Source organism: Schistocerca americana, chromosome 4, assembly GCF_021461395.2.
Source record: "Schistocerca americana isolate TAMUIC-IGC-003095 chromosome 4, iqSchAmer2.1, whole genome shotgun sequence".
Taxonomy (NCBI): Eukaryota; Metazoa; Arthropoda; class Insecta; order Orthoptera; family Acrididae; genus Schistocerca; species Schistocerca americana.
In genome coordinates this window covers 380,611,932-380,636,653 of record NC_060122.1, presented here as the reverse complement: position 1 = coordinate 380,636,653, position 24,722 = coordinate 380,611,932, and the positions used below count along the sequence as shown (strand labels likewise).

General features: G+C 45.1%; 1 protein-coding gene across 2 annotated transcripts in view; it reads right to left on the bottom strand.

Annotated features, from left to right (window-relative positions):
* LOC124613917 (nuclear receptor coactivator 3) overlaps window positions 1-24,722 on the bottom strand; it is a 309,937-nt gene that overhangs the window by 113,533 nt on the left and 171,682 nt on the right. The window contains exon 1 of one of the 2 annotated variants that reach the window (XM_047142666.1): window positions 9,093-9,148. The exons of the other annotated variant lie outside the window; for it this stretch is intronic. Within the exon in view, the coding sequence (XP_046998622.1) occupies window positions 9,093-9,142 (50 nt within the window). The 5' untranslated portion in view covers window positions 9,143-9,148. Of the gene's footprint in view, window positions 1-9,092; window positions 9,149-24,722 lie in introns of those variants that run through there. 2 annotated transcript variants of the gene reach the window in all.

Sequence of the window (24,722 nt, the reverse complement as noted above, 5' to 3'; positions counted from 1 at the left end):
TCCGCGTTTTCACGAAAAACAAAGAGTGGAAACCCAACGTCGTGGGGGTAATGTGCACTTTTTCTACACAACATTAATGGGAAACTTAAGTAAATTCGTTATCTTTCAGGTAAACACATTTTCCTAATCCGTCTTATTAGAAAAATATTTCTCGTTTCGCTTTCTTACGAAAAAGAGGAATTCCCAAATTTAAAGAAGTCCGCACACACAAAGATACTGTTCCAGGCCATATGAGATACCAAATAATAGCCACTGAAGATAAAGGCACTGTTCTATCAAACGCGCCTGGATCTGGACTGGTACTTATTCTGAAACAGTGCAAAATTTAATTAATGCCACATACTTCCACACTTCTATATCAGATACGTAAAAAGAATGGTAACTGTTACTGCTGCGTGGAAAAATTCTCTGAACAGTGTCCACTTCAAAGAAGAACACACAAAAATGACTGATGTCGCATAAACGAAGCCAGTAAAAACAACAAGAGGTTGTGGATGGGTAGGTCCCCCTTTAAAGCTAAGGTGCGTGAGTCTTGCCGTTCGTTTTACACGTAGAGCAGAAATGGCCAGTTCGGGCAGATAACGCGGACTGTGAGCGAGGCACCAGAAATCGTTATCACTGCCGCAGCCCCCGCCTGTCCCATTACTCGGAGAGAGGAGCTTCATGGCAATCGGTTTAACGACGTCCACAGCAGCGGCTCCATAACATCCCAGCAGTTAAGCAACGCCGAGTTCATCGCCCGAACGAGCATACCACGCGGTTTACTGGCCTGGATGAGAACGGTCGGCGCATCCGTCGCTTGTTGCAGCCTCCCACCATGTACTGGAGCGCTGAACTTCAGTCGGCAACCTCCTAAGCGTTCTACACTTAACCTCAACTCGAACAACGGAACAAACGCGTGACCAATGGTATGAATGGTACAGCTCTTCCGGAAAGTTTACGAGAAGTCATTTCACAACGAAGTGCAAACGATCGGAATGGACAGAAGAAAGTATTAACATAATACACTTCTTCTTTGCTTTGACGAACTTACTGCTCTTCAGGCAGTGACGTCACTGCGGGCGATAATAGAAAGAAAAATAATAGAAAGAAAAATGTCAATGAGGGCAATAATAAAAAATTTGGACTAATTCTAGACGGGTAAAAGGAAATGGAATGTAATAAGGCCGCGAAATACAAGCTTGAGCCCACTTTTAAAGAGACACAAAGATATGCCATACCGTCGAGTGAGGATAAGGAGAAAGAATGGCACTGACCGGAAAAAAGAGTCTCGGGCTATGTGCTTCGGTATCCCATAGTTTGTGCTGAAGCATGACTCAGTATATACCAAGGAGGCTGTTCAAGGATTTGTTATTAACCGTGCAGCAAAAATTAGAATGCCATCCTCATAACGGTTAAAATGGGAGGTCACACTTCGTATGGCGTCACAGTGAACAACAACTGTACACATCCAGGCAGTACTTGAGGCACCAATGGCCGGCTTACTGTAATTAAAGGAAGTGTTCGTGAATGGGGCCTTCAATCTGTTGCCTACTGTTATCACCACAGTTCCTAAAACACTTCTTTGCTTGCTATTCCGGCAATATTGTAAGATATACGTAATGCAAAAGGTAACAAATTTACTTCATGCTTTGGCCGGCTGGAGTGGCCGAGCGGTTCTAGGCGCTACAGTCTGGAACTGCGCGACCGCTACGGTCGCAGGTTCGAATCCTGCCTCGGGCATGGATGTGTGTGATGTCCTTAGGTTAGTTAGGTTTAAGTAGTTCTAAGTACTATGGGACCGATGACCTCAGAAGTTAAGTCCCATAGTGCTCAGAGCCATTTGAACCATTTTTTTGCTTCATGCTTTATGTGGAGAGCAACAGTTGAGAGCAAAACATACAGTTACCCAACGAATCGCCTTTCACACTCGTTCTCACAATACGATCACCTTATGTGATGAGAACGTGTAAACAAATTAGTGAACAGACATCTTCAACTCCCGCCAAAAAAGAATGGAAGTAGATTCGTCTTCATCATTAAATTCCCATACCCTATGTAAAGTGTGGCACTATCGCTGAGACCAGCTCACTGTTTGGCCGACTGTCGCCGATTCTAAGTTTTATTGCTTCTTTCATCTCTGGAAACGATTTGTATATGTGAAAAACTCCTAGATGCACAATGCTTCCGAGTCCAACTTAAAGCTGCGTTGTTGAAACCAACTTTTCGATGAAGACAGCTTTACTTACGCTTCGGAAAAAGAATTCCATTTCGTTTGCAACCGTTTAAGCTCCAATATATCCACTCTCCCGGAAGTGTTCGTTCCACAGCGACGTTGTAATCGTGTGTAGACTTTCTGAGGAATGGCGAGGAGTCAGTGGCACGTTGGAGCCGAGCTGGTTTGTGAGGCGTGCTCAGTTGGCACAATCACAACAACACTGTCCAAGGACGGCGGGCGCCCGGGTTGCAATCCCGGCGACATCGACAGTGGTCACAAATGACTAACACAACACATATTACGATCACAGTAACAAACAAAAAAGTACACTAAGCTCACACACAGAAATGGTAACGAATTCAAGGGCTTTCTGGAGCGCTAGACACGACCTTCGCCATGCACAATGATCGACGGCCTTTAAAAGACCACTGCCACGTCACAATCAACTCCGAGACACTCTTAAATCGGTTTCCCCGTAATTGGCGGCGTAAGCCGATTCTAAAGTCTAAATCTGCAGATGTACTTCGAAAGCTACAATACAGTACACACCGAGTTAGGTGCGGCATTAGGCAAGCCAGTGGTCGCACACTCGTGACGAGTGGGGTTCAAATCCCCTCTCGGACATGCAATTGTAGTTTATCCGTGGATCATCTGCCTCGCTTGACAGGAATGCCGGGATGACTCGCCTGAGGAGGATACAGTCAAATTCATTCCTCAGCTTTGTCTCATCTGAGTGTGTACTGCGTCTCTAATGACTTAGTCATCGATCTACATCTACATAGATATTCTGCAAATCACATTTAAGTGCCTGGCAGAGGGTTCATCGAACCACCTCCACAATTCTCTATTATTCCAATCTCGTATAGCGCGAGGAAATAATGAACACCATCTCTTTCCGTACGAGCTCCGATTTCCCTTGTTTCATGGTGGTGATCGTTCCTCCCTATGTAGGTCGGTGTCAACAAAATATTATCGCATTCGGAGGAGAAAGTTGGTGATTGGAGTTTCGTGAGAAGATTCCGTCGCTACGAAAAACGCCTTTCTTTTAATGATGGCCATCCCAAATCCTGTATCATTTCTGTGACACACTCTTCCATATTTCGCGACAATACAAAACCTGCTGCCTTTCTTGGAACTTTTTCGATGTACTCCGTCAGTCACATCTGGTAAGGATCCCACAACGCGCAGCAGTGTTCTAAAACAGGACGGACAAGCGTAGTGTAGGCAGTCTCCTTAGTAGGCCTGCTACATTTTCTAAGTGTCCTGCCAATAAAACGCAGTCTTTGGTTAGCCTTCCCCACAACATCTTCTGTGTGTTACTTCCAATTTAAGTCGACGGGAAGTCATTTCGTATCTTCTCCCTTAGCACGGTGCGTGGAGGCAGAAACAGAGTGTACGAGAATAATTTCCTATTCTTGTTATAGCGTCAGCGATGAGTACGAGTTAAGAAATATTATTTGCGCATTACTGTTTAAGCCTAAATACGTTATGGTCATTACGCGGGAAGTGGGAGGAAGTAATGTTTCTTGACTCTCTCGGAACGTGTGGCCACAGAATTTTAACCGTAAACCACTCCGCGAAACACAATGCATCTGGTACTGGAATCGGAGGCGTCCCCGAGAAATGTAGCGCAATAGTCAGATTCGCATTCGTTATCGGTGAGGACGGCAATTCAAATCGTCCTTGGCATCCTTGATTTAGGTCTCCCGCTATTTCCTTCCGCATCATGTCTCGATCTGAGCTTGTCCTCTGTCTCTTTTCACCTCCTCGTCGACAGGCCTTCTTTCCTTTCTGGTTGGAGGGTCATCTATATGAGTCCCTCGATCCGACTTACTAAGGCAGTCGGGAAGCACCCAGAACTGTTTTCTTACGCTAATCCAGCTTGGGAGGGAGGCGGGGTGTCCCAGAGCGACAAATGGTACTAGAAAAAAAGCTGAACGATGGTTTCTTGTCCTATCTGCTCCGTGGGTGAAATATACGGTCTTAATATGTACCCTAAAACTTGAATGTGTTGTAGCACCATGGTTGGCTTACGTGGCAGGCCAACTCACTAAGTTTTGGTTGTGTGTGTTCCAGATTGTCATAAGTGAGGCATAATGACAACGGTTCAAGAAAAGGCTCAGAATGCAGGCCAAATTGGGCACGAAGGTCCAAACTAACTTCCAAACACGGTACAGGAACCCACCACTCTTGAGGACATTGATACTCAGGTGGTGCAGAAATTTAACGTACACAGAAAGCGTTGATGTGAAGAATCATCTTCTAGGCCAGGGTGTCCGTATCGCTGGACTGGCATGGGTGGTCGAATACCCTGGCCTCCTAAGTTCTCTGACATTGCATCGATGGACTCCGTTCTATAGGCGTATGTTAAGGACAGATTCTACCAAACGTCTATAAACCATATCAATGATTTAAATAACTGAATCGTTGCTGCCATTGCCACAGTTGATGCGGTTATGTTGCCCTGAGTGCGGACAGAGCTTGAAAATAGACTGGATGTTTTGCTTGTCATATGTAAAAAGTGATTAAATGCGATAGAAACCGTGTGGGACAGTATGCCACATAAACCAAACATAGTGTGAATATGTTAAACTTTTCAGATACGCCCACAGCTGCTACAGTCGCAGGTTCGAATCCTGCCTCGGGCACGGATGTGTGTGATGTCCTTAGGTTAGTTAGGTTTAATTAGTTCTAAGTCTAGGGGACCGATGACCTCAGATGTTAAGCCCCGTAGAACTTAGAGCCATTTGAACCTCAGATACCCTGTACGTCATTGTGTTCTCGCGATCACTCTGTATTCACCAAAAATTACAGGATCGTTCCGACTTAAATCACTGCAAACAGACGTTCTTTAATAGTGGGAAGTTGGATGGAATCAGAAGACATTAGGATCATGCCCTATACAATACTGTGTTGTTCGTGCGGAGCTCCGGATTGTTGAATGGTAAATTTAAAGTTACGTTTCTGGTTTACGTGAAAAGTTCTGTCGGGCCATTAGATCGAAAAAGTGAAGCACCCAGAAGACACGTTTGGATGTACGCGTATACACCATCGACAGGTATGAGAACAATTACAGTTGCAATTCTGTGTGACAGGTAGAATGGCTCTCGTGATTAGTGCTAGTATCAGATAAGAGATGTCAGCAGCGTCAGATGTTGACTGATCCTTGTAAAGGACACGGAAACGTGGCGTACTTCGTTATCAGCAACGACGGAGTTTGAAAGGGGCCACTATTGGACGTCTCCGTTTGGCCGGCAGGTCGAATCGAGCATCGTCCAGATTTATGAGGCATTTGTATGTGACAGTGGCCCGATGCAAGCTAGAACGGAAAATGTGAGGGCAGGCGTATTCGTCGTCAAATTCCCTGGCGACCACATTTGACCACCCCAAGGGAGGGTCGCCGCACTGTGCACCAAGCACATCGTAATGCCTCCAGATCTGCGCCTGCCGTCCGAGGGCAAGAAATTGTCTCCGTGTGACATCCTGCAGCACTGGTCGGAGACTAGCAGCGCCGGAGTAGTCTGTTACCGTCGCGTGTGTAGACTGCCCTTAACAACGACAAACGGTTGCGCATCGAGTGGTGACGTGACCGGAGAGCATCGACTGCTAATGACTGGCTTTGGGGGGAGGTCCCAGTTTTCCAGTGTTTTGGACAGGCACAAGGGTGTTACTCCTAGCGCCACTGTGTGGGGGAACTTCCGGTCAGCGTTCTCGCTTCCCACGCCCGGGTTCCCGGGTTCGATTCCCGGCGGGGTCAGGGATTTTCTCTGCCTCGTGATGGCTGGGTGTTGTGTGATGTCCTTAGGTTAGTTAGGTTTAAGTAGTTCTAAGTTCTAGGGGACTGATGACCATAGATGTTATGTCCCATAGTGCTCAGAGCCATTTGAACTTTAGGTCACGGCTGGTAGTGACTAGGGGACTCTCGACAGCACAGCCGCTCATGTTGGGACATGCTGAGTCCTCATGCGTTACGTCTCATGCAACAGTATCGTGGGGCTATTTTTCAACAATGCTCGTCTACACATGGCACTAGTCTCTATAAACTTTCTGCGTGATGTTTACGTACTTCCGCAGCCAGCAAGAACACCAGATCAGTCCCTTGCAGAACACGGAAACTCCGTGTACGTACCAGCATCCAGGACATCGCGAACCAGTTACAAAGATTGTGGGCCAACTTGTATCAAGAGAGGACACTAAGCATTAAAACACAACGTTTGAAAGGATACCTTACTCATAAGAAGTTATAGCTCTTTCATTACTGTACGGATTTGGCTGCTAAGCAGCACAGTCGCCCTACATCATCAGAACAATAGTGATGGAATACATTGGAGGGATCACGTTCAACGAATGGAAGAATAACATGACGAAGATAGAATTCCAGAGTGAATCAAGTGTTTCCCCACCATTTAAAAAGATGCTGTTGGCAGTTCTAAAACGGAACGGCCAAAAGGCCTAATCCACGATGCCGTGTTTGGTGCTTTATGACGATTTCTGTCTGGCCGAGAGTTGGCCGTAGCTAAGTGTCGATGCAGAGGAGCGTGGCGCGAAGCGAAGGGGCTGCGGAGCGCGCGAGGCGCCTGCAGCAGGATGCAGCGAACTGCGAACGCGGAGGTGTGCGTAAAACGAAACCCGCACGGACGGCCGGCCGGCCAGGCAGGCAGTGTTGGCAGTGCGTGCGGGAGGAGCCGCGAGCTCGGCTCGGCGCGGCGCAGGCGCGGTGCGGCAGGAAGCGTGGCCTATCTGATAAAGCGGGGGGCCCCCGCAGGGTGGCCGGCCCGGCGCTGACTGCGCGCCCCGCTATCAACTGACCCGGACCACACAGCAATTATCTGCCGTGCTGACTAGCATCTCGCTGACAGCCCGAACGCTAATTACGTAACCGGACGGCGCCGCTGCTGCTTCTCGCCAAAGATTCACCTCCCCGAAAAACACTTTCCTTCAACTCTTCAAAGAGAACAGGATGCCCGAAAGAGTACTCTTGACGAGAAACTGTTGCGACGATCTGGCAGTGTTTGTTGTTTCAGTTGTACACGTCATCCCAGCGTACAGTAGGATGACCGACTGTCCACGTCACCAAGCTGAAGACAAGAACCTAAAACTATCAAATTTTGTGCCGTTCCAATTGTAATTCGCATTACGCTGGCAAACGTGTTCACATATTCATCAACACGCAAGTCAGCCCCCCCCCCCCCCCAACAAAACAGCGCTCATACCCCGAGCACTATCTCAGTATGCGCTGCGGTTTACCAAGAAACTGCGATCAAAAAAATCACGTGCTGTTATAAGTTAGTAGTCAGACACACAACACCTGCGTGGCAGCAGTGTCGAGAAGATTACGTAGCCAAGTTACTGACCTTCGCCCTGGCTCGTGTCTAGCCGCGCACGTACCGGTTCGTCTGAGCTAAATACAAACATCAGTAGCGACTAGAACGATTAATGCCAACACACGACAATCGCGAGAATAGTTCTTTCTGAGCGGAATACGAACAGGCGTAATGCGAAAAAAGATACGGAGTCAAGCATGGGAAGAGCAACCGCAAAACGGGACGGGGGAGCGAAACTACTATTCCCCCCCCCTTCCACCCGAGCACACCCACACCGCTCGCATGCTGTCTCTCTCTCTCTCTCACTTTCCTCTTTTTGCGCTCTCTGTTGATGTAAACAGCTCCGACCCGCCACCCTATCTCCAGACATATGGTCACAACCAAGCGAGACTGGAGTTTCCACAGCACAATCACACGCGTTAAGAGACCAATATCTACTTCGCACACAGTTCCGAACACGAATCTGGTCACAACAACACCGCTCGAATACGAAATCAGAGAGAAGACAACAGATTAAAGAGTCAGCATGCGGTGCTCGGCAGCTTTCAAATACTGAAAAAAATGTCATGTTATTACGAACACACACAATTATTTTCAACAACGTTTTAAGCTTCAAAGCGCGTTGCACGGGATTATTCTGTTACAGTGCGACAATGTATTATTTTTCTACCTCTAATAGTGTATTCGGGCTTCCAGACGGCACGACGTTTTGACACGTTGCGCCTTACGGCCCGACAAAGGTGAAGTGTGTGCCTGGAAGAACAACAGTGTATTTCAGAACTACGTGAATTGCCTGAGTACCACAGTCTAGATCACAATTTTGCTTTCAATAACCGGTTTGGCCCAAACAGAAACTAAAAGCTCGTCGCAGCAACTGTTAGGTGCCGTCAACTGAGAACAACAGTTGTTGCGACCAGTTTTTAGTTCTCAACATGGTCTATGCTGTCCCAAACCGGTCACGAGACAGTGGTATTCAGACAGAAGATGAGATCACTGTGCAGTATACGCGACAGCACAGTGCTGCTTTTTAGCGAACTACTCGGGATGTTCTGCACGCTCGCGTCGGCTTCATTCCTTGTTCCTACAAGGAGAATGAATCTTTCTGTTAAGTGGCGTGCTCGGTATTCCATTTTTCACCTGCGGCCACTGCACAAACACCTCCAACCGTCTCTCGCCTGCACACACACACACGCACATATGTACACTCACACACATCGCTCAGTCTGGCAATAATACGCCGAACGCTTTGCGAACGCGAAATGCGTCACACTGTGTAATGCGGTCATCCCCACGCACGCACTCTCACTGCGCCACCGTGTGTAACAGCACGACGTCCGAGCGGCGGAGCGTTCGCGGCGGTGCGGAGTTACAGAAGATTCCTTCAACCGGTAGCGAAACCATTCCAGGCGGTAGCGAAAGAGCGGGCGGCGCAGTTCGCTTCTCCACTGCGGCTCGCTGTGAAGTAGTCGGAGTTCCGAATATGCGGTTGGCGAAGCGCAGGCAGCGCCGTGTCCACGAAGTGAGGTTTGGCCCTCGGCACAGTGAAAGAGGTAGAGGTGCAGTAGGAGTACCTGTCAGGGGAGAGCAGCGGCGACCAGGCGCTGGCTGCGATGCACTCCATGGCGAGGGCGCGCCGGCACTGGCTGGGCCCGCCGGCTAAGCGGGTCACTAGGCCACGGCGCGCCGCTCTGCGCACGCGCAATGCGCGCCTGCCCGCACCCGCCCGCGCACCGCCGCATCGGCGGGCCTCGCTCACTGCTGCTGCTACTGCCGCCGCCGCCGCCGCCTCAGCGGCAAGGCTCAACCGAAAATTCCCCGCCCGTGGCCCCAATGTCCCGTGCCCGCGTTGCTGTCGCCGTCATCGACGCCGCGGACGTAAGCGGAACTGCTGCGTGCTTACACGTCACACACTCCGGACACCACTCACCGGCGTGACTAACGCTCGCCTTGCGCGTGTCACTTCCAACATTTTTTCCCACTGAACGAATGACGGTCAGTTTGGCTGTAGGAGAAGTAAAGACACCAGAGAGGCAGTCCTGACGTTGCCGTTGGTAATTGGAACAAGAGTAAAGAAAAATGAAGACACGTTCATAGGATTTGTCGACGGCCGGCCGCGTTGGCCGAACGGTTGTAGGCGCTTCAGTCCGGAACCGCGCGACTGCTACGGTCGCAGGTTCGAATCCTGCCTTGGGCATGGATGCGTGTGATGTCCTTAGGTTAGTTAGGTTTAAGTAGTTCTAAGTTCTGGGGGACTGATGACGTCAGGTGTTAAGTCCCATAGTGCTCAGAGCCATTTGTCGACGCGGAAAAGGTGTTCCACAGTGTCAAATTGCTTAAGATGTTTGAAATTCTGAGAAAAATAAGGTTAAGCTAAATGCAAAGACGGGCAATATACAATATGCACAAGAGCCAAGAGAGAACAAGAAGAGTGAAAGACGAGGAACGAAGTGCTCCGTTTAAAAACGTTGCAAGACAGGGACGTAGTCATACTGTTCAGTCTACACGTAGAAGCAATGAGGCGGAAAAAAAGAAAGTTTCAAGACGGAATTAAAATTCAAGGTGAAAGGATATCAATGATAAGATTCGCTGATGACATGGTATCCTCAGTGAAAGTGGCGATGATTACAAGCTCTGCTGAATGGAAAGGACATGCTAATGGGTACAGAATATGGATTGAGAGTAAATCGAAGAAACGCGAAAAGGGCATTCCTGGCCATGAAAAATCTACTAGTACAAATATAGGAAGAAATTTCTGAGAATGTATGTTTGGAGCATAGCATTGTGTGATACTGAAACACGGGCTTTGAAAAAACCACAACAGCAGAGAATCGAGGCATTGGAGATGTGGTGTTACAGAAAAATGGTAAAAATTTGCTGAACTGATAAGGTAAGGAATGAGGACGTTGTCAGGAGAATCGGCAAGGAATATAGACATCTGTTTGGACATCAGGGAATAACTTACATGGTGGTGTTGTTGCGGTCTTCAGTCCTGAGACTGCTTTGATGCAGCTCTCCATGCTACTCTATCCTGTGCAAGTTTCTTCACCTCTCAGTACCTATTGCAACCTACATCCTTCTGTATCTGTTTAGTGTATTCATCTCTTGGTCTCCCTCTACGATTTTTACCCTCCACGCTGCCCTCCAGTACTAAAATGGTTGTCCCTTGATGCCTCAGGACATGTCCTACCAACTGATCCCTTCTTCTAGTCAAGTTGTGCCACAAACTTCTATTCTCCCCAATTCTATTGAATACCTCCTCATTAGTCGTGTGATCTATCCATCTAATCTTCATCATTCTTCTGTAGCACCACATTTCGAAAGCTTCTATTCTCTTCTTGTCCAAACTATTTATCGTCCACGTTTCACTTCCATACAAGGCTACACTCAATACAAACACTTTCAGAAACGACTTCCTGACACTTAAATCTATACTCGATGTTAACAAATCTCGCTTCTTCAGAGACGCTTTCCTTGCCATTGCCAGTCTACATTTGATATCCTCTCTACTTCGACCATCATCAGTTATTTTGCTCCCCAAATAGCAAAACTCCTTTACTACTTGTGTCCATGGTACTAGAGAGAATTGTACAGGATAAAAACCGTAGAGGAAGACAGATATTAGAATAGATCCAGCAAATAATTGAAGACGTAGGTTGCAAGTGCTACTCTGAGATGGCTAATGGTTCAAATGCCTCTAAGCACTATGGGACTTAACATCTAGTCTTAGAACTACTTAAAACTAACTAACCTAAGGACATCACACACATCCATGCCCGAGGTAGGATTCGAACCTGCGACCGTAGCAGCAGCGCGGTTCCGGACTGAAGCGCCTAGAACCGCTCGGTCACAGCAGCCGGCTGAGATGACGAGGTTGGCACAGGAGAGGAATTCGTGGCGGGCCGCGTCCAACCAGTCAGAAGACTGTGGACTCACGAGTGGTGAAAGAAGTCACGAGAATCTCTTCTTATTGAGTAGGTAATGGTGGCGTCTGGATGAGGACGATTAAAAACGTTGTCGAAACTGTTATTAGCAGTTTGGTGCTCACGAAGAACGAAATTGTTACTATTAACAGACTAACAAGGAAACATCACCAGCTTGACTTCACAATTTAAGGAGAGAAAAACGCACCAGCGAGATTTCAGTCCCGGCACTCGATCGAAATTTTGGGCCATAATTCTGACAGTATACGCCGTTACGACCTTCTGTTTGCACTACTTTTAAACTTCGCGTGGGAAATACTGTATATCAGAGTAAAACCACTTTCCTCCTATTCGCGGGATGTTGAAGGCAAGGGAAGTTTAGGGGAGTGGGGGTGGTGTCTGCAGAAATTGTTTTGATATCTTGTTCGAGAACACGTTGTTTTACGCGAAAAGAGTGCAGTTATATGCCAACCTCACGCATACATAGGGTGTCAAAAAGAGCGACAAACATTAGAGGCACGTCCCTTATACAGAAATAAGTAAAAAATGACTGGTAAAGATGTGCTCTAATCCTCTTCGATACTATGAAACAAGATCTCTTCAACTGCGAAGTCTTTTAGTTTCATACTTTGTGAAGTATAGAGCAAACAAGAAAAAAATGTCTATTACAGATGGGGTCTAAAATGAACACTTTACAAGCTGTGAGTATTTGTTCATCTTCGCCTGTGTCAACCACATCTCTTCTACTGAACAAGAGCCCATATAGTAGCCCTTATAGTACGTTTAAAATTAGTTGTGACTTTTGACGTTTGGCTCACCAGAGATGACAGGACGCCATTGCCAGGGTAACACCAATGGCGACCCGCGCGGTGTGGCCGCGCAGTTAGAGGCGCCATGTCAGGAACTGCGCGGACCATCGCGCCGGAGGTTCGAGTCCTCCCTCGGGCATGTGTGTGTGTGTGTGTGTGTGTAAGTAGTGTGTAAGTCTAGGGACCGATGACCTACACACGCATTTGAACCAATGGCAAACCGGCTTTGCCTACCACTACGCCAGCAGTTCGGTTTGTCAAACGGCCCCGTTGCCACGTCGTGGATAAACAGTACCACGCGGTGTCGCTCATTAAAGGCACTTCCGCTCATCAGCTCTCGCTGTAAAGTGATATTATCTGGCGTGGAATTGTTCTACATTCGTCAGGTATTGTGAACGCTACATCTCTTGCTGCTGTGTTATCGTCGCATTTTTTGTCTAAACACTGCAGAGTTTACAGGTATATTTCTCTCTAACATTCTAATGCAGCTGAAATTGTGGCAGAATCCTAAAACAGCGTATAACAAGCGAGTGAGAGAAGGACATGTCAACAGTTACGAGAAAATCAGTTTTCAGTATAAACGTAAATATGCAGCTTCTTCACATATATTCTTGCACAACCCACAATAATTCTCGTTTCACAGGCTGTTGATGCTCCTTCAAAATTACATTACTTCATTTTAAAAAATCTGAGGTTGCTTGAATATTGCGGTAGATATGGAAGTTTGGCATGTAGATCATATGGCAAAATACTCTTCTCTTCGCATACTATCATTTGCGAAAATCTTGTTTCGATATCGCAGACCGTTTGTGAGATACGAGGAATTTATGTTTTGGGTTTTTCACTGGCAAGTGCTTTCGTGACGGAGCCCTTTAGATACGTTCCATTTCCTCAACACAGGAGACAGTTAGCGACATCCTTCGAGTTTTAAACAATTTAATATGTTATGTAAATTTCATATGCAGCAACATACTACTCAACAAGCATCAAACGCAATTTCATAGCGACCCCTATTTTACAATGCGAACTTTAACAATTTCTTGCAGTAGTTTAGCTAATACCGAAATATCACAAAAAATGACCATTAACGAAATAACAGGTAATTCATCATGAAACTGACGAATGAAGCTATAAAATGTGCGAGATTCAGCGTTTATTACCATATTGTTTCTTTCAAATCGATTAAGAAAGACTGCAGTTCCGCCAGCTTGCGCAGCGCGCCAAGCAGGCCTGGCGTTATAGTCGCATGCTGACGCGTTGAACACACGCTGACAACTATGCTTCCCTCGACTCGCTGCGCACTGAACTGTCAATGCACTATAAGTTATGCATTTTAGAGCCCATGTATACTAGATTTTTTTCCAAAATAGAAGCAAAGAGCTTGCGGTAGAAGACATCTGTTTCACAGTATTGAAGATGAGCAAGTGCTCATATCGCTTAAGGTATGTGCAATAGAGCCCTTTAAAAAATTAAACTTCTTGTCTCGGTGTACGGAACCGTCCCTAAAGTCTTCCAGCGCTCTTTTGGGATAGCCTATACAGGCCAACTTAGGGCCATACTTCCCTTCCCTTCGCTTTTGCCAGTAAGTTTTCAAGAGATGGCTTATCTGCGCTTCAGTGTAATTAAAAATACTGCGCAACGATGACGTTAAAATTAAATAGTTCTACACTTGGTTCAAATGGCTCTGAGCACTATGGGACTTAACTGCTGAGGTCATCAGTCCCCTAGAACTTAGAACTACTTAAACCTAACTAACCTAAGGACATCACACACATCCATGCCCGAGGCAGGATTCGAACCTGCGACCGTAGCAGTCACGCGGTTCCGGACTGAGCGCCTAGAACCGCTAGACCACCGCGGCCGGCTAGTGATACACTGTTTCTTTAATGACACGCTTACTGTGGTGTCACCGCCAGACACCACACTTGCTAGGTGGTAGCTTAAATCGGCCGCGGTCCATTTAGTACATGTCGGACCCGCGTGTCGCCACTGTGTGATCGCAGACCGAGCGCCACCACAAGGCAGGTCTCGAGATACGGACGAGAACTCGCCCCAGTTGTACGACGACTTTGCTAGCGACTACACTGACGAAGCCTTTCTCTCATTTGCCGAGAGACAGTTAGAATAGCCTTCAGCTAAGTCCATGGCTACGACCTAGCAAGGCGCCATTAACCATATCGGGAGAGAGTCTCACTTGTATTATCAAGAGCGATGTACCGCAGAAGTGAATAAAAGATAAGTATTCGAGGAGCTGCATACTTTTCTTATGAGAATTCACTACTTATCCTGTTCCAGAATTCACGCCCGTCTGCCTTAGATAGCGTGCATTTAGGCCGCCTCTATCTACAAGGTGTTGGCACATTTACCAACACATCACTTACTCATTTCATTATTTTACCCTCATTTGTGAAAATATAAAACTGTTCAAAGCAAAGAGATCGCTGGCTCCAGATACAGGTCAAAAATCACGCACTTTGACACACTGAACAAAGCGCTACCGTTTATTGTTTCACCGACATTATGAACACGTATAGTACTTCGCGCTAGGGCATTAGGTGACTGCATTGGAACGGACCGAACGATGGTCGGTGCACGCGTAGGTTTAAAAGCTATGCATTCAGACAGTCGTAACTACGTACTGTCAGAATCATGTCAAAAAATTCGCGCGGGAACGATTACTGTGATTGACATCTTGCAAGCGTGCTTTTCCACCTTAGATTATGAGATCACGTTATAGACATTTCCCTGTAAGTGCAAATCATATGAATGTTAATAAAACGGCTCATTTGTTAAAATTGGTCCCTCTCCCGGATGCTCGGCTCGTTCAAGAAGAAATTGTATATACACTTAACAGGATGTGATGAACACTTTCATCCAAGAAAAACCGTACTATGAAATATTTTTAAAATTAAAGATTATTTATCCCTTAGCGTTAGTTCTTAGTTATATCTCTTGCCAAACGTATTTGCCGTTTCTTCCGTCAACGGGACAGAGAATTTTAAAATCTGAGGACCCAGGCCCAAACGATCGTGCTGGTTTGGTTTCAAATTTTCTGCGGCTCAGCTACATCACTTTTCTGGATCACTCCAGGCTATAACGATTGTGTGAGTTCTCGGCTTTCGTTTGGGAGCTGTTTTGTTTTAATACTGTGACCACAAGAGCGCAACGGATCATTTCAGACTTCAACGAGACGATAATAGCGTGCGTCCCCCAAGGTAAACCGATCGTTGTGGTCGAGCGGTTCTAGGCGCTTCAATCCGGAACCATGTGGCTGCTACGGTCGCAGGTTCGAATCGTGCCTCGGGCATGGATGTGTGTGATGTCCTTAGGTTAGTTAGGTTTACATATGTCTAAGTCTAGGGGAATGATGACCACAGATGTTAAGTCACATAGTGCTTAGAGCCATTTGAGCCCCCAAGGTAAATACAATATACTTGGGCTGCTTTGAAAGGAAGGTCTGACGGGGCGCGACATGGAAACCACAGTGAAAATCCGATGAAGCTTTGCACATATGTGTTGGGCAATGTCTCGGGTATGACCGTCCATCGCGTCTACATCTACATTTATCTGATTACTCTGCTATTCACAATAAAGTGCCTGGCAGAGGGTTCAATGAACCACCGTCATGCTGTCTCTCTACCGTTCCACTCTCGAACGGAACGCGGGAAAAGCGAGCAGTAAATTTTTCTGTGCGAGCCCTTATTTCTCTTATTTTATCGTGATGATTACTTCTCTCTATACAGGTGGGTGCCAACAGAATGTTTTCGCAATCGGAGGAGAAAACTGGTGATTGAAATTTCATGAGAAGATCCCGTTGCAACGAAAAACGCCTTTGTTTTAATGATTGCCATTCCAATTCACGTATCATGTCTGTGACACTATCTCCCCTATTTCGCGATAATACAAAACGAGCTGTGCCGGCCGCTGTGGCCGAGCGGTTCTAGGTGCTTCAGTCTGTAACCGCGCGACCGCTACGGTCGCAGGTTCGAATCCTGCCTCGGGCATGGATGTGTGTGATGTCCTTAGGTTAATTAGGTTTGCGTAGTTCTAAATTCTAGGGGACTGATGACCTCAGATGTCAAGTCCCATAGTGCTCAGAGCCATTTGAACCAAAACGAGCTGCCCTTCTTTGTGCTTTTTCGATGTCATCCGTCAGTCCCATCTGATGCAGATCCCACACCGCACAGCAACACTCCAGAATAGGGCGGACAAGCGTGGTGTAAGCAGTCTCTTTGGTAGACCTGTTGCACCTTCTAAGTGTTCTGCCATTGAATCGCAGTCTTTTGGTTTGCTCTACCCACAATATTATCTACGTGATCGTTGCAATTTATGTTATTTTTAATTGTAATCCATAAGCATTTAGTTGAATTTACAGCTCTCACATTTGTGTGACTTATCGTGTAATCGAAATTTAGCTGATTTCTTTTCGTACTCATGTGAATAACTTCACACTTTTCTTTATTCAGGGTCAATTGCCACTTTACGCACCATACAGATATCTTACGTAAGCATTTTGCAAGTCGTTTTGATCATCTGATGACTTAACAAGACGGTAAATGGCAGCATCGTCTGCAAACAATCTAAGACGGCTTCTCAGATTGTCTCCTATGTCGTTAATATAGATCAGCAACAATAGAGGGCCTAGAACACTTCCTTGGGGAACGCCGTCACGTCGCTCTTTTCAGTTCTGAGCGCACAGTGAGCACGTAAAGGTGAGTAGGTAACTAATATCTACCGCCAAGTATGAGGGCCTGATAAGAGATTTCGCCTGATGTCATGCAGCCCACGTAACATAACTGTCAGGCGTTTCCTTCTTCATGACAATTCTCGCCCACACTCTGCAGGGGCAATTAAGATGCTCCTGCAACCTTTCCGATGGGAAGTGTCTCACCACCCACAATACAGCCCGTAATTGGCTCCCCCTAAGTTTCATCTATGCCCACATGAACCGCTGGCTGCGAAGAAAACATTTTGACACAGACAAAGAGTTGCAGACCTGCGTAGAGAATTGGCGAAAAGCACAGGCGGCTGTTTTATATGACGAGGGTGTTGGAAATTGGTACAGTGTTACGAAAAATATCTTAGTTGGAGCGTCTGATATGTAGAGAAATAGCTTGCAAGCTGCTATGTAGAGAATTAGCTTCCAAATAAAGTATTTTTGATTTTCACAGTGGTTTCCATTTCGCGACCGATCGGACATTACCTTCCTAACAGACCTCCTATTTTCCTACATTTCGTTAGTTTAAGGCAATTCCTACATTTAGACTGCAAAAGTTTCTTTGAACATATATAAGGTGTCTAAACATCCATTTGGATTTTATACTTATATGTATTTTGAGATGCACGATCATGCTAGTGATAGATCATGCTATAACAACTAAATTTTACAGGTAACGCAAAACATTAATTATATCCCAGTCTAATTATGGTTATCTACCCAATAAATTAATGAAAAGTTTGTACTTCAGATACCGGTGGCGGCGGGAAGAAGGGCCGCCTCATCCGGTTTTTTATTTGGTAACTAAGACAGACAAATGTTCCATTTCTTTAATTATGAGACACAATTGTACCTCGTAAATGGGCTTTTCCTAAAACCAATAAATAAAAAAAAATCCTGTTCTTACAGCAATCTCCTATTTACTTCTTGTCACCGTTACATAAGGTCAGTTCAGTAAAGGATGCACGTCGTCTACGACTTCTTACTTTTGAAGTTATACTGTCTGTGTGCACTTGGCCGAAGAATTGGTAGCCAGCCTCATATCGCACCGTGTTGTGAAAAGCTGGACGTTGCCGTGAAGCAGTCCCTCCCTGATGGTACCCTACCAAAAAAATATTACAGATCTCGGGATAATCACGGATGCGCACCTAAATCTGTCACACCAGACTGTCACAAAGCGCACAAAACCCCCCCTGCGATTCCTACATACACAAAACATTTTGGAAAACCTCTTCATCAGAAGTGAAGCAGAAATTAGTGAATGCACTATCCTGACAAATAGTTGAATAGATGATGTATCTTAACACGGTACAAACAATGGAACATCCAGAATGTGACTCGAGCTAGCCACGAACACGACTATGTAAGAAATGTAAACCACCCCTCCCCGCGCCCCGTCCTCAACTACGTAACATAGATGTGATCATGTGTGTTTGCATCCCTAAAACAGATGTGTATACAAATGAGGACAAGTAGAACAAAAATAATATATATTCGCGAAATATTTCCACGACACAAAATTACGTATGGAAGGTGACTTCTTAACTAGCTAATCAAACCCACAATAAATCATTCCTTCGCATATGACAAGCCATACATTAAAACGAAAACGTCCTACAGAACTCGACATTCTACAGAATATGGTAAATATCACAACAGACATAAAATGGTATTTTGGTCTAATTTTCGTTCCTAGCACCTGAAAATACGTTTACACTTTACGGGCTTGAATAAAATCACCCACCGGTAAGGGCACAAACGTGCAGAAACGTGTTTGAGAATAAATGTTAGTTGTCTGCGTAATAGGAGGATTTGCATTTTAATCATCTTCAATCACAGCTGCTGGTGGGGCTTCAAAGCCAAACGATAATAACTATACATCATGTGAGAGCGAGCGATGAAGAATGCTCACTTTACCAGCATCCCAGCTCCTTCTGCTGGAAAACAGTAAAGGCACGGAGGGGGGGGGGGGGGGAGGAGGAGTAGTAGACGGGGAAGGGGTGACGTAGAGGTGGTGGGGAAACTCGGGTGGGGGACTCCGTGGTCCGCTGCAGACTGAGTCACGCTGCCAACCGCGCGGAAATCCGCCGCACAGCTTCGCGCGCCACTTTCCGTTTCCCTGGAACGTGTCTCGTTCGGGAGGTCTCAACTTGGAGGAACTATTGAATCATTAAAAATGCGTACAGATGCACTGAACTCTGATACTGGGCTGCAAAGTTTCAAACTGCGGTTGACTCCGCTCTAAAACAAGCCCTTTTAACGTGTCGTGCAGAACTGGCTTTTAAGAGTAGATATCTGGGATGAAACTGACATAGCTCACGCAAGTAAAATATTATTATTATTATTATTCAGCATTATGAAACCACGTATGTACATACACAAATAATTTACACGTAACTGTTTAAATTTGATAACTATATCACAGCACTCGGTGTGACTTCATGCAAGTCTTTCAGACTTACTTTGGAGGCCTGGAGTAAGCACCACATTCAATCACATTCACAGGTAATAGGACTATCACAATAAGCCCACTTATTTAGAATGTGGGCCCATACCTACCTCCTCTCGCTATGATGCGATTGAGTCTCGACCGTTCGCCAAGGGAAGATCAAAGTTGTTGGGATTCGAATCAGATAGGCGTTCTGGGGTGGATGTTCATTCTGCCTTTCTTTCCACCTGTTAGTGACGTCAAAAACGTCTGTTACCCGAAGATTTACCCAAAAAGGCTTGCGTGACTTGAGGCATATGGCTGGTGGATTGTGGAAAGCGCTATACCTCCTTAAGAATTTGCATTTTGATAGCTTTTTTTCTAAGTTCCGGATAATAATTAATGGGCAGAACAGGCAATCAACGAATATGAGATCTACTAACGGCCTCTTTAAGAAGTACCTAGTGTGCTGTTTTCCCAGGCAGGGGCAAAACATTCAGCTGCTGAGCATGCACAACTGAAATTGCAGCACTGCATAGCGTTGCATTTGCTCGCTAGTCGTTTCGGCTATTTTGTGCACAAGATTCACTCTTGAGTCAAGACTCTCTGATATGTTCGTGCAGTGCTGCTACACAGCAACAGAGGAAACCAGTGGTAAATGAGTGGACAACTTCGACTCGGTAATGGAATGTTAGCAATACACAACTCGCCTAAAGACATAAAACACGACCCATGTTGGAACTTTGTTCTAGTGCGCAGCATCGAGATCGTCAGGGAGTAGTGCAGAATGGGAACATAACAGCACGAATTTTATGGGGTTCACAAATAGGCGTGAGAGCGTTTCTGATACACAGACAGATGATGTTTCAAGGAAAATTATCTCATGAATATTTAGATAAAACATCGCAAGAACCGGATTTTACGAGTTAATAAATATGCTTGTCCTGCCTACGCACTATATTATGAAGAGACGTTTATTTTACAGCTTGCATAGGCAGTTCTTAAAACTATATTTCGCAGAATCACGAGGTTTTAAAAAACCGTTTCAGGACTCCACGAGCGAGATTAACTTTCAAAGAAAATAGTTTGAACGAAGCAAAGTAATGAAACTCAAGAAACCAGCTTTCATGTCCCTGTAGCCATACAACCCCAACATCCAGTGGCATTTAAATCGCAATGAGCATTAAATTCTACGACGAAATGACACGGGACACAGATCGAAGCAGTTTAAAGCCAACAGTTTGAAGGTATCATACTTCCACGTCATATTTAGGATTAAAACGGGGGAAAATATCTTAAAAATATCTTAGTCTCTTCCTTTGACATCTTCAAACCATTACGTCAATACAGCGGAAACAATCAGCACAGTTGCAAAAAAGAAAATTTCTCAAACAGTTTCGGGCACTAAGCGCCCTTCTTTAGAAGATTATTCTATCGCATTAGGTAAAATCTGAAGAAGGGCACTAAGTGCCGGAAACCGTTTAAGCAATTAAATTTCTTTTTTGCAATTGATTGCTGATTGTTTCACTATATACAATTACAACTGCTGAGAATGGATAAAACAAAACAATACGTCAATATTTATAACCTCAATTTCCGATACCGAACGGAATAGTGCAGCTGATTGCTGATTGTTTCACTATATACAATTACAACTGCTGAGAATGGATAAAACAAAACAATACGTCAATATTTATAACCTCAATTTCCGATAGCGAACGGAATAGTGCAGCTGTGATGTAATCCTGTGGACAAACCTCAAAAAACACTCTTCCTTCTTATTATTACCAACGTCAGCTGAATGGCTCGAATGCTGTCAGCTCTGAGCACAACACAAATGGCAAATGATTCGTAGTACTCATCACGATCCAAAATAGAATTCTTACAGAAATAGTGCTGTAAACAAGTACGCTAGAAAGTTAAAGATGTCTTGTTTCTGCGTCTCCATTCGTGGTAATGCAATGTATGTACAAACACCTGTGACTTTTTTATGGCTAATATTCCAGAACGAAAGAGATGAAAATGCAGTTTATAGTATGAGCTCTGCCTTCCACACGCTCAATAACGCTAATCTTGGATGAGGCAACGCAATAGTTTTAAGCACCCGCAGAAGAATGAGGAGAGCGAGAAGGGGGTGTCATGCTCAAGTGCCTCGTTGGAGAAGACAGACAACAACAAACCACGAATAGTTAGAGCTATCTTTCAACGAACAGAAAAGGGTTACCGGAATTGTTCTTGTCAGTATCGAGATACTAAAGAAAACAAAACAAAAAACCAAAGTTATGGTACGTGTCAAGTTCTAATGGGACCCAAGCGAAAAGCACAACTTCTGGTGTCGTGCCAAGACCTGCAGTCTGCGCTTTCATTACCTACATTTCGACATTTTTTATATGTTTGCGTGGCTCTTATTGCAGCGATATCGAAGTTGACGGACGTGAGCCTTTAAACTACGAATTGTATCACCGAAGTACATCTGGTGGCGTCACAAGAGGGACATTAGCAACAATAAAAAGAAACGGCAATTTCTGGAGCAGCAAAATATTTCCAAACCGTTAAGCACCAGTAAATAAATGTCTTCGTAAAACAGTCACTGGTGGTCGTTAATAATAATTAATTATCATTTCCACCTATTTAATCGCAGTGTTCATTTATTCACAGTGACTCATTTTGAGTTGTAAAACAACCTAAGAGCCGTTTGTTCAAAATGGGAGATCATAATTATTGAGGCAATTTAAGTTGATTTGCTTCCCGAGACGTTCCCTTTGTGCATATCGTGGTTCACCGAACGTGGTGACAATTTTGAGAAGAAACTTTCTTGTAATAGGTACCAAGTTTGTAGTTCTAACGAAGATGCTGTAAGGCCTGCTGATCGATGAAAGGAGCTCTAGCTTTAGTAAGAAAACTGGCAGTATTAACACAAGAAGCATTCTGGCGTACAGGCGAATCCTGTCTTTTGTTTCGGTAAGCTGTACTGAAAGCTTTTATGTTTGTTTTGTTTTATTGACTCATACTTGGATCACATATAAAAACGTGTACGGAGATACCAGAACATAAACAGTTTCAACAATAGATACAATACTTGTATTTTAGGAACCTTGAAATGTTGCTAACTAAAAACACAAAACGAAGCAGAAATTGTAGAGGAAATACCTCAACATCAGTGTATTTACGTAATCACAGAGACTTCATCGTATTTCATAAACACGCGTTACCATCTCGAATAAGCCGGGACTGGTGGTCTAGCGTTAAAGCATGTATCTGGAAACCGGGAGTACCGAATACCGGTAGGACCAAAGATTATTTTTTTTAGTCCAGCTTTAACGTAGCGTGCACCTCCCAGTGACGTTGGCCACAAACGTCATGTGGTTGGGATTCCACGTTAAACTGTCTTTCCCTTTCCGCTGTTGGAGAACTGGGGTACATTAGGGGCACTAAAGCCACGTCCAGTTGAATGACTTGCAAAACGCAACTGGCCCACACGCATTATCATCTCGAAAAACTCGCAAAAGGCTTTCTATATTGGCCAGTCTTCACGACACAATAAAACAGGAGCATATGTGGGGCTCCTAAGTTGAGCCACAGTCACAGATGTTTGCCTGTATGGTTCCAGTGACGAGTGCAAGTCAATGTCGAGATCAACATGACACACAAAAAAATGCTATATTCTCAAATCGAAGTATGCGACCTTTATAAGTATTTGTAAAATAACAGTAGCGGTTCCGGCAAGTAGTTGCCATCTTCAGACGTGCTTAATCAGCTAAAAAGATTCGTACAGATACACACACAAATATAGTTAGGACTCTGAACACCATAAAGTCATTTAACTTATTTGAATGTAAGTACATCATATCGTCACACGAGAAAAGACTCAAAGTGCCAAGTATATTTGCTAACACATTTGTACGAAACTTTTTAGTGATTAAGCACACCTGAAGAAAGCAACTACTTGCCGAAACCGGTAATGTCGACGTTCTTTAATATATCTAAGCGATCGTGACGTAATAAATAATTATACTGACATATTTCGTAATGTGACACTTTTCAGTGTCCTCTAGCACAACACACTGATGTTCCAGGAAAGCTAATGTGAGCCATGACGTCGGAGTTCCTATTGCGGAAACAACGGAGCAGCCGCTTTACTGGGAAGCCGAAGTCCTGTCTTTCGCTCTATAACAGCGAGCGTTAGTATAAATGCGAAGGCTGAAGTTTTCGATGTATGCGTATGAGTGTGGAGGGAGAGGAAGGATTGGGAGGCAGAATGTAACATAAGGTTGTTCTGAGTAAGTTTTGAACACTAAGTGAAAACGTTGACAACACAATTTCGTGAAGCTGTTGTCTCTTCATTTGCAAAGTGTCTTTATGTCAGCTATCGTTTCTTTACTTCACAAAGTGCTTGCTAAGCTAACCGTGGCAACCTTTTCCATACGCCTTTGGTAGCACAAACGTTGATTCTTAACGCTAAGTGGTCAATTCCACAGCGGATCCAGAAGAGCCGTGACAGCTAGCTCGTTCGTTATCACTGCTGTTCCATTAGACTAATGAGAAGCATCTGAGTCGCCAAGTGCCTTACGGAAAGGGGTCATCAGATTACTGTTTAAATATAAGACGCGGTGAGGCGCGCCCGGCGCCTTCCGCTGGCGTAGCTCTTAAAGACGGCAGGCGAGGGCCTCTTTACACTGAATCTCTGCAACTGTGTGTAGTGGCACATGCAACGTCTAATCCCATGCTACAATATTTTCTCAGTTTGGTTTGCCATCGATCATCTACACCCCGAACATTTGTTCGTCGTGAAATGAGGTACACTTAATTCTGTATAGATGACGAGCAATCAGATGTGACGACAAAGAATCAGCGCTTGACAATGCCCGTTGTGAAACAAAATTTAAACGCTATGCAGTTTATTTGATTTTATTTGCTTCGACTGGTTTCGCTGTCCGTCAGAGACGCAGCAATCTGCTCTGTGGGCCTCGAGAATAATTCGGCACCCACGGTGTTCGGTAACCACTGAAAATAATCCCTCCAAGGTGTAGAACTTCTACAGTGGACTATGGCTCAAGAGCAGGGGCTCACAAACTTAGCCTCGCGAAGCCGTAAAAAGAAAACAAATAAATATTATTCTCATACGTTCTGGGGCGATCAGGACAGCTTCGACGGACATATTACTCACTAGTTGTAGTGAGGCCATGCGCACTGGATTTGGCAATTCAGCAACAAGATGCATGTTATTGGTAAAAACGGAATTCGATAAAAGCAGACCGACAATTTTACACAGTAATCAGGAAATTAGGAATACCAAATCATTTGGAAGACAGAAACAATGGGAAACC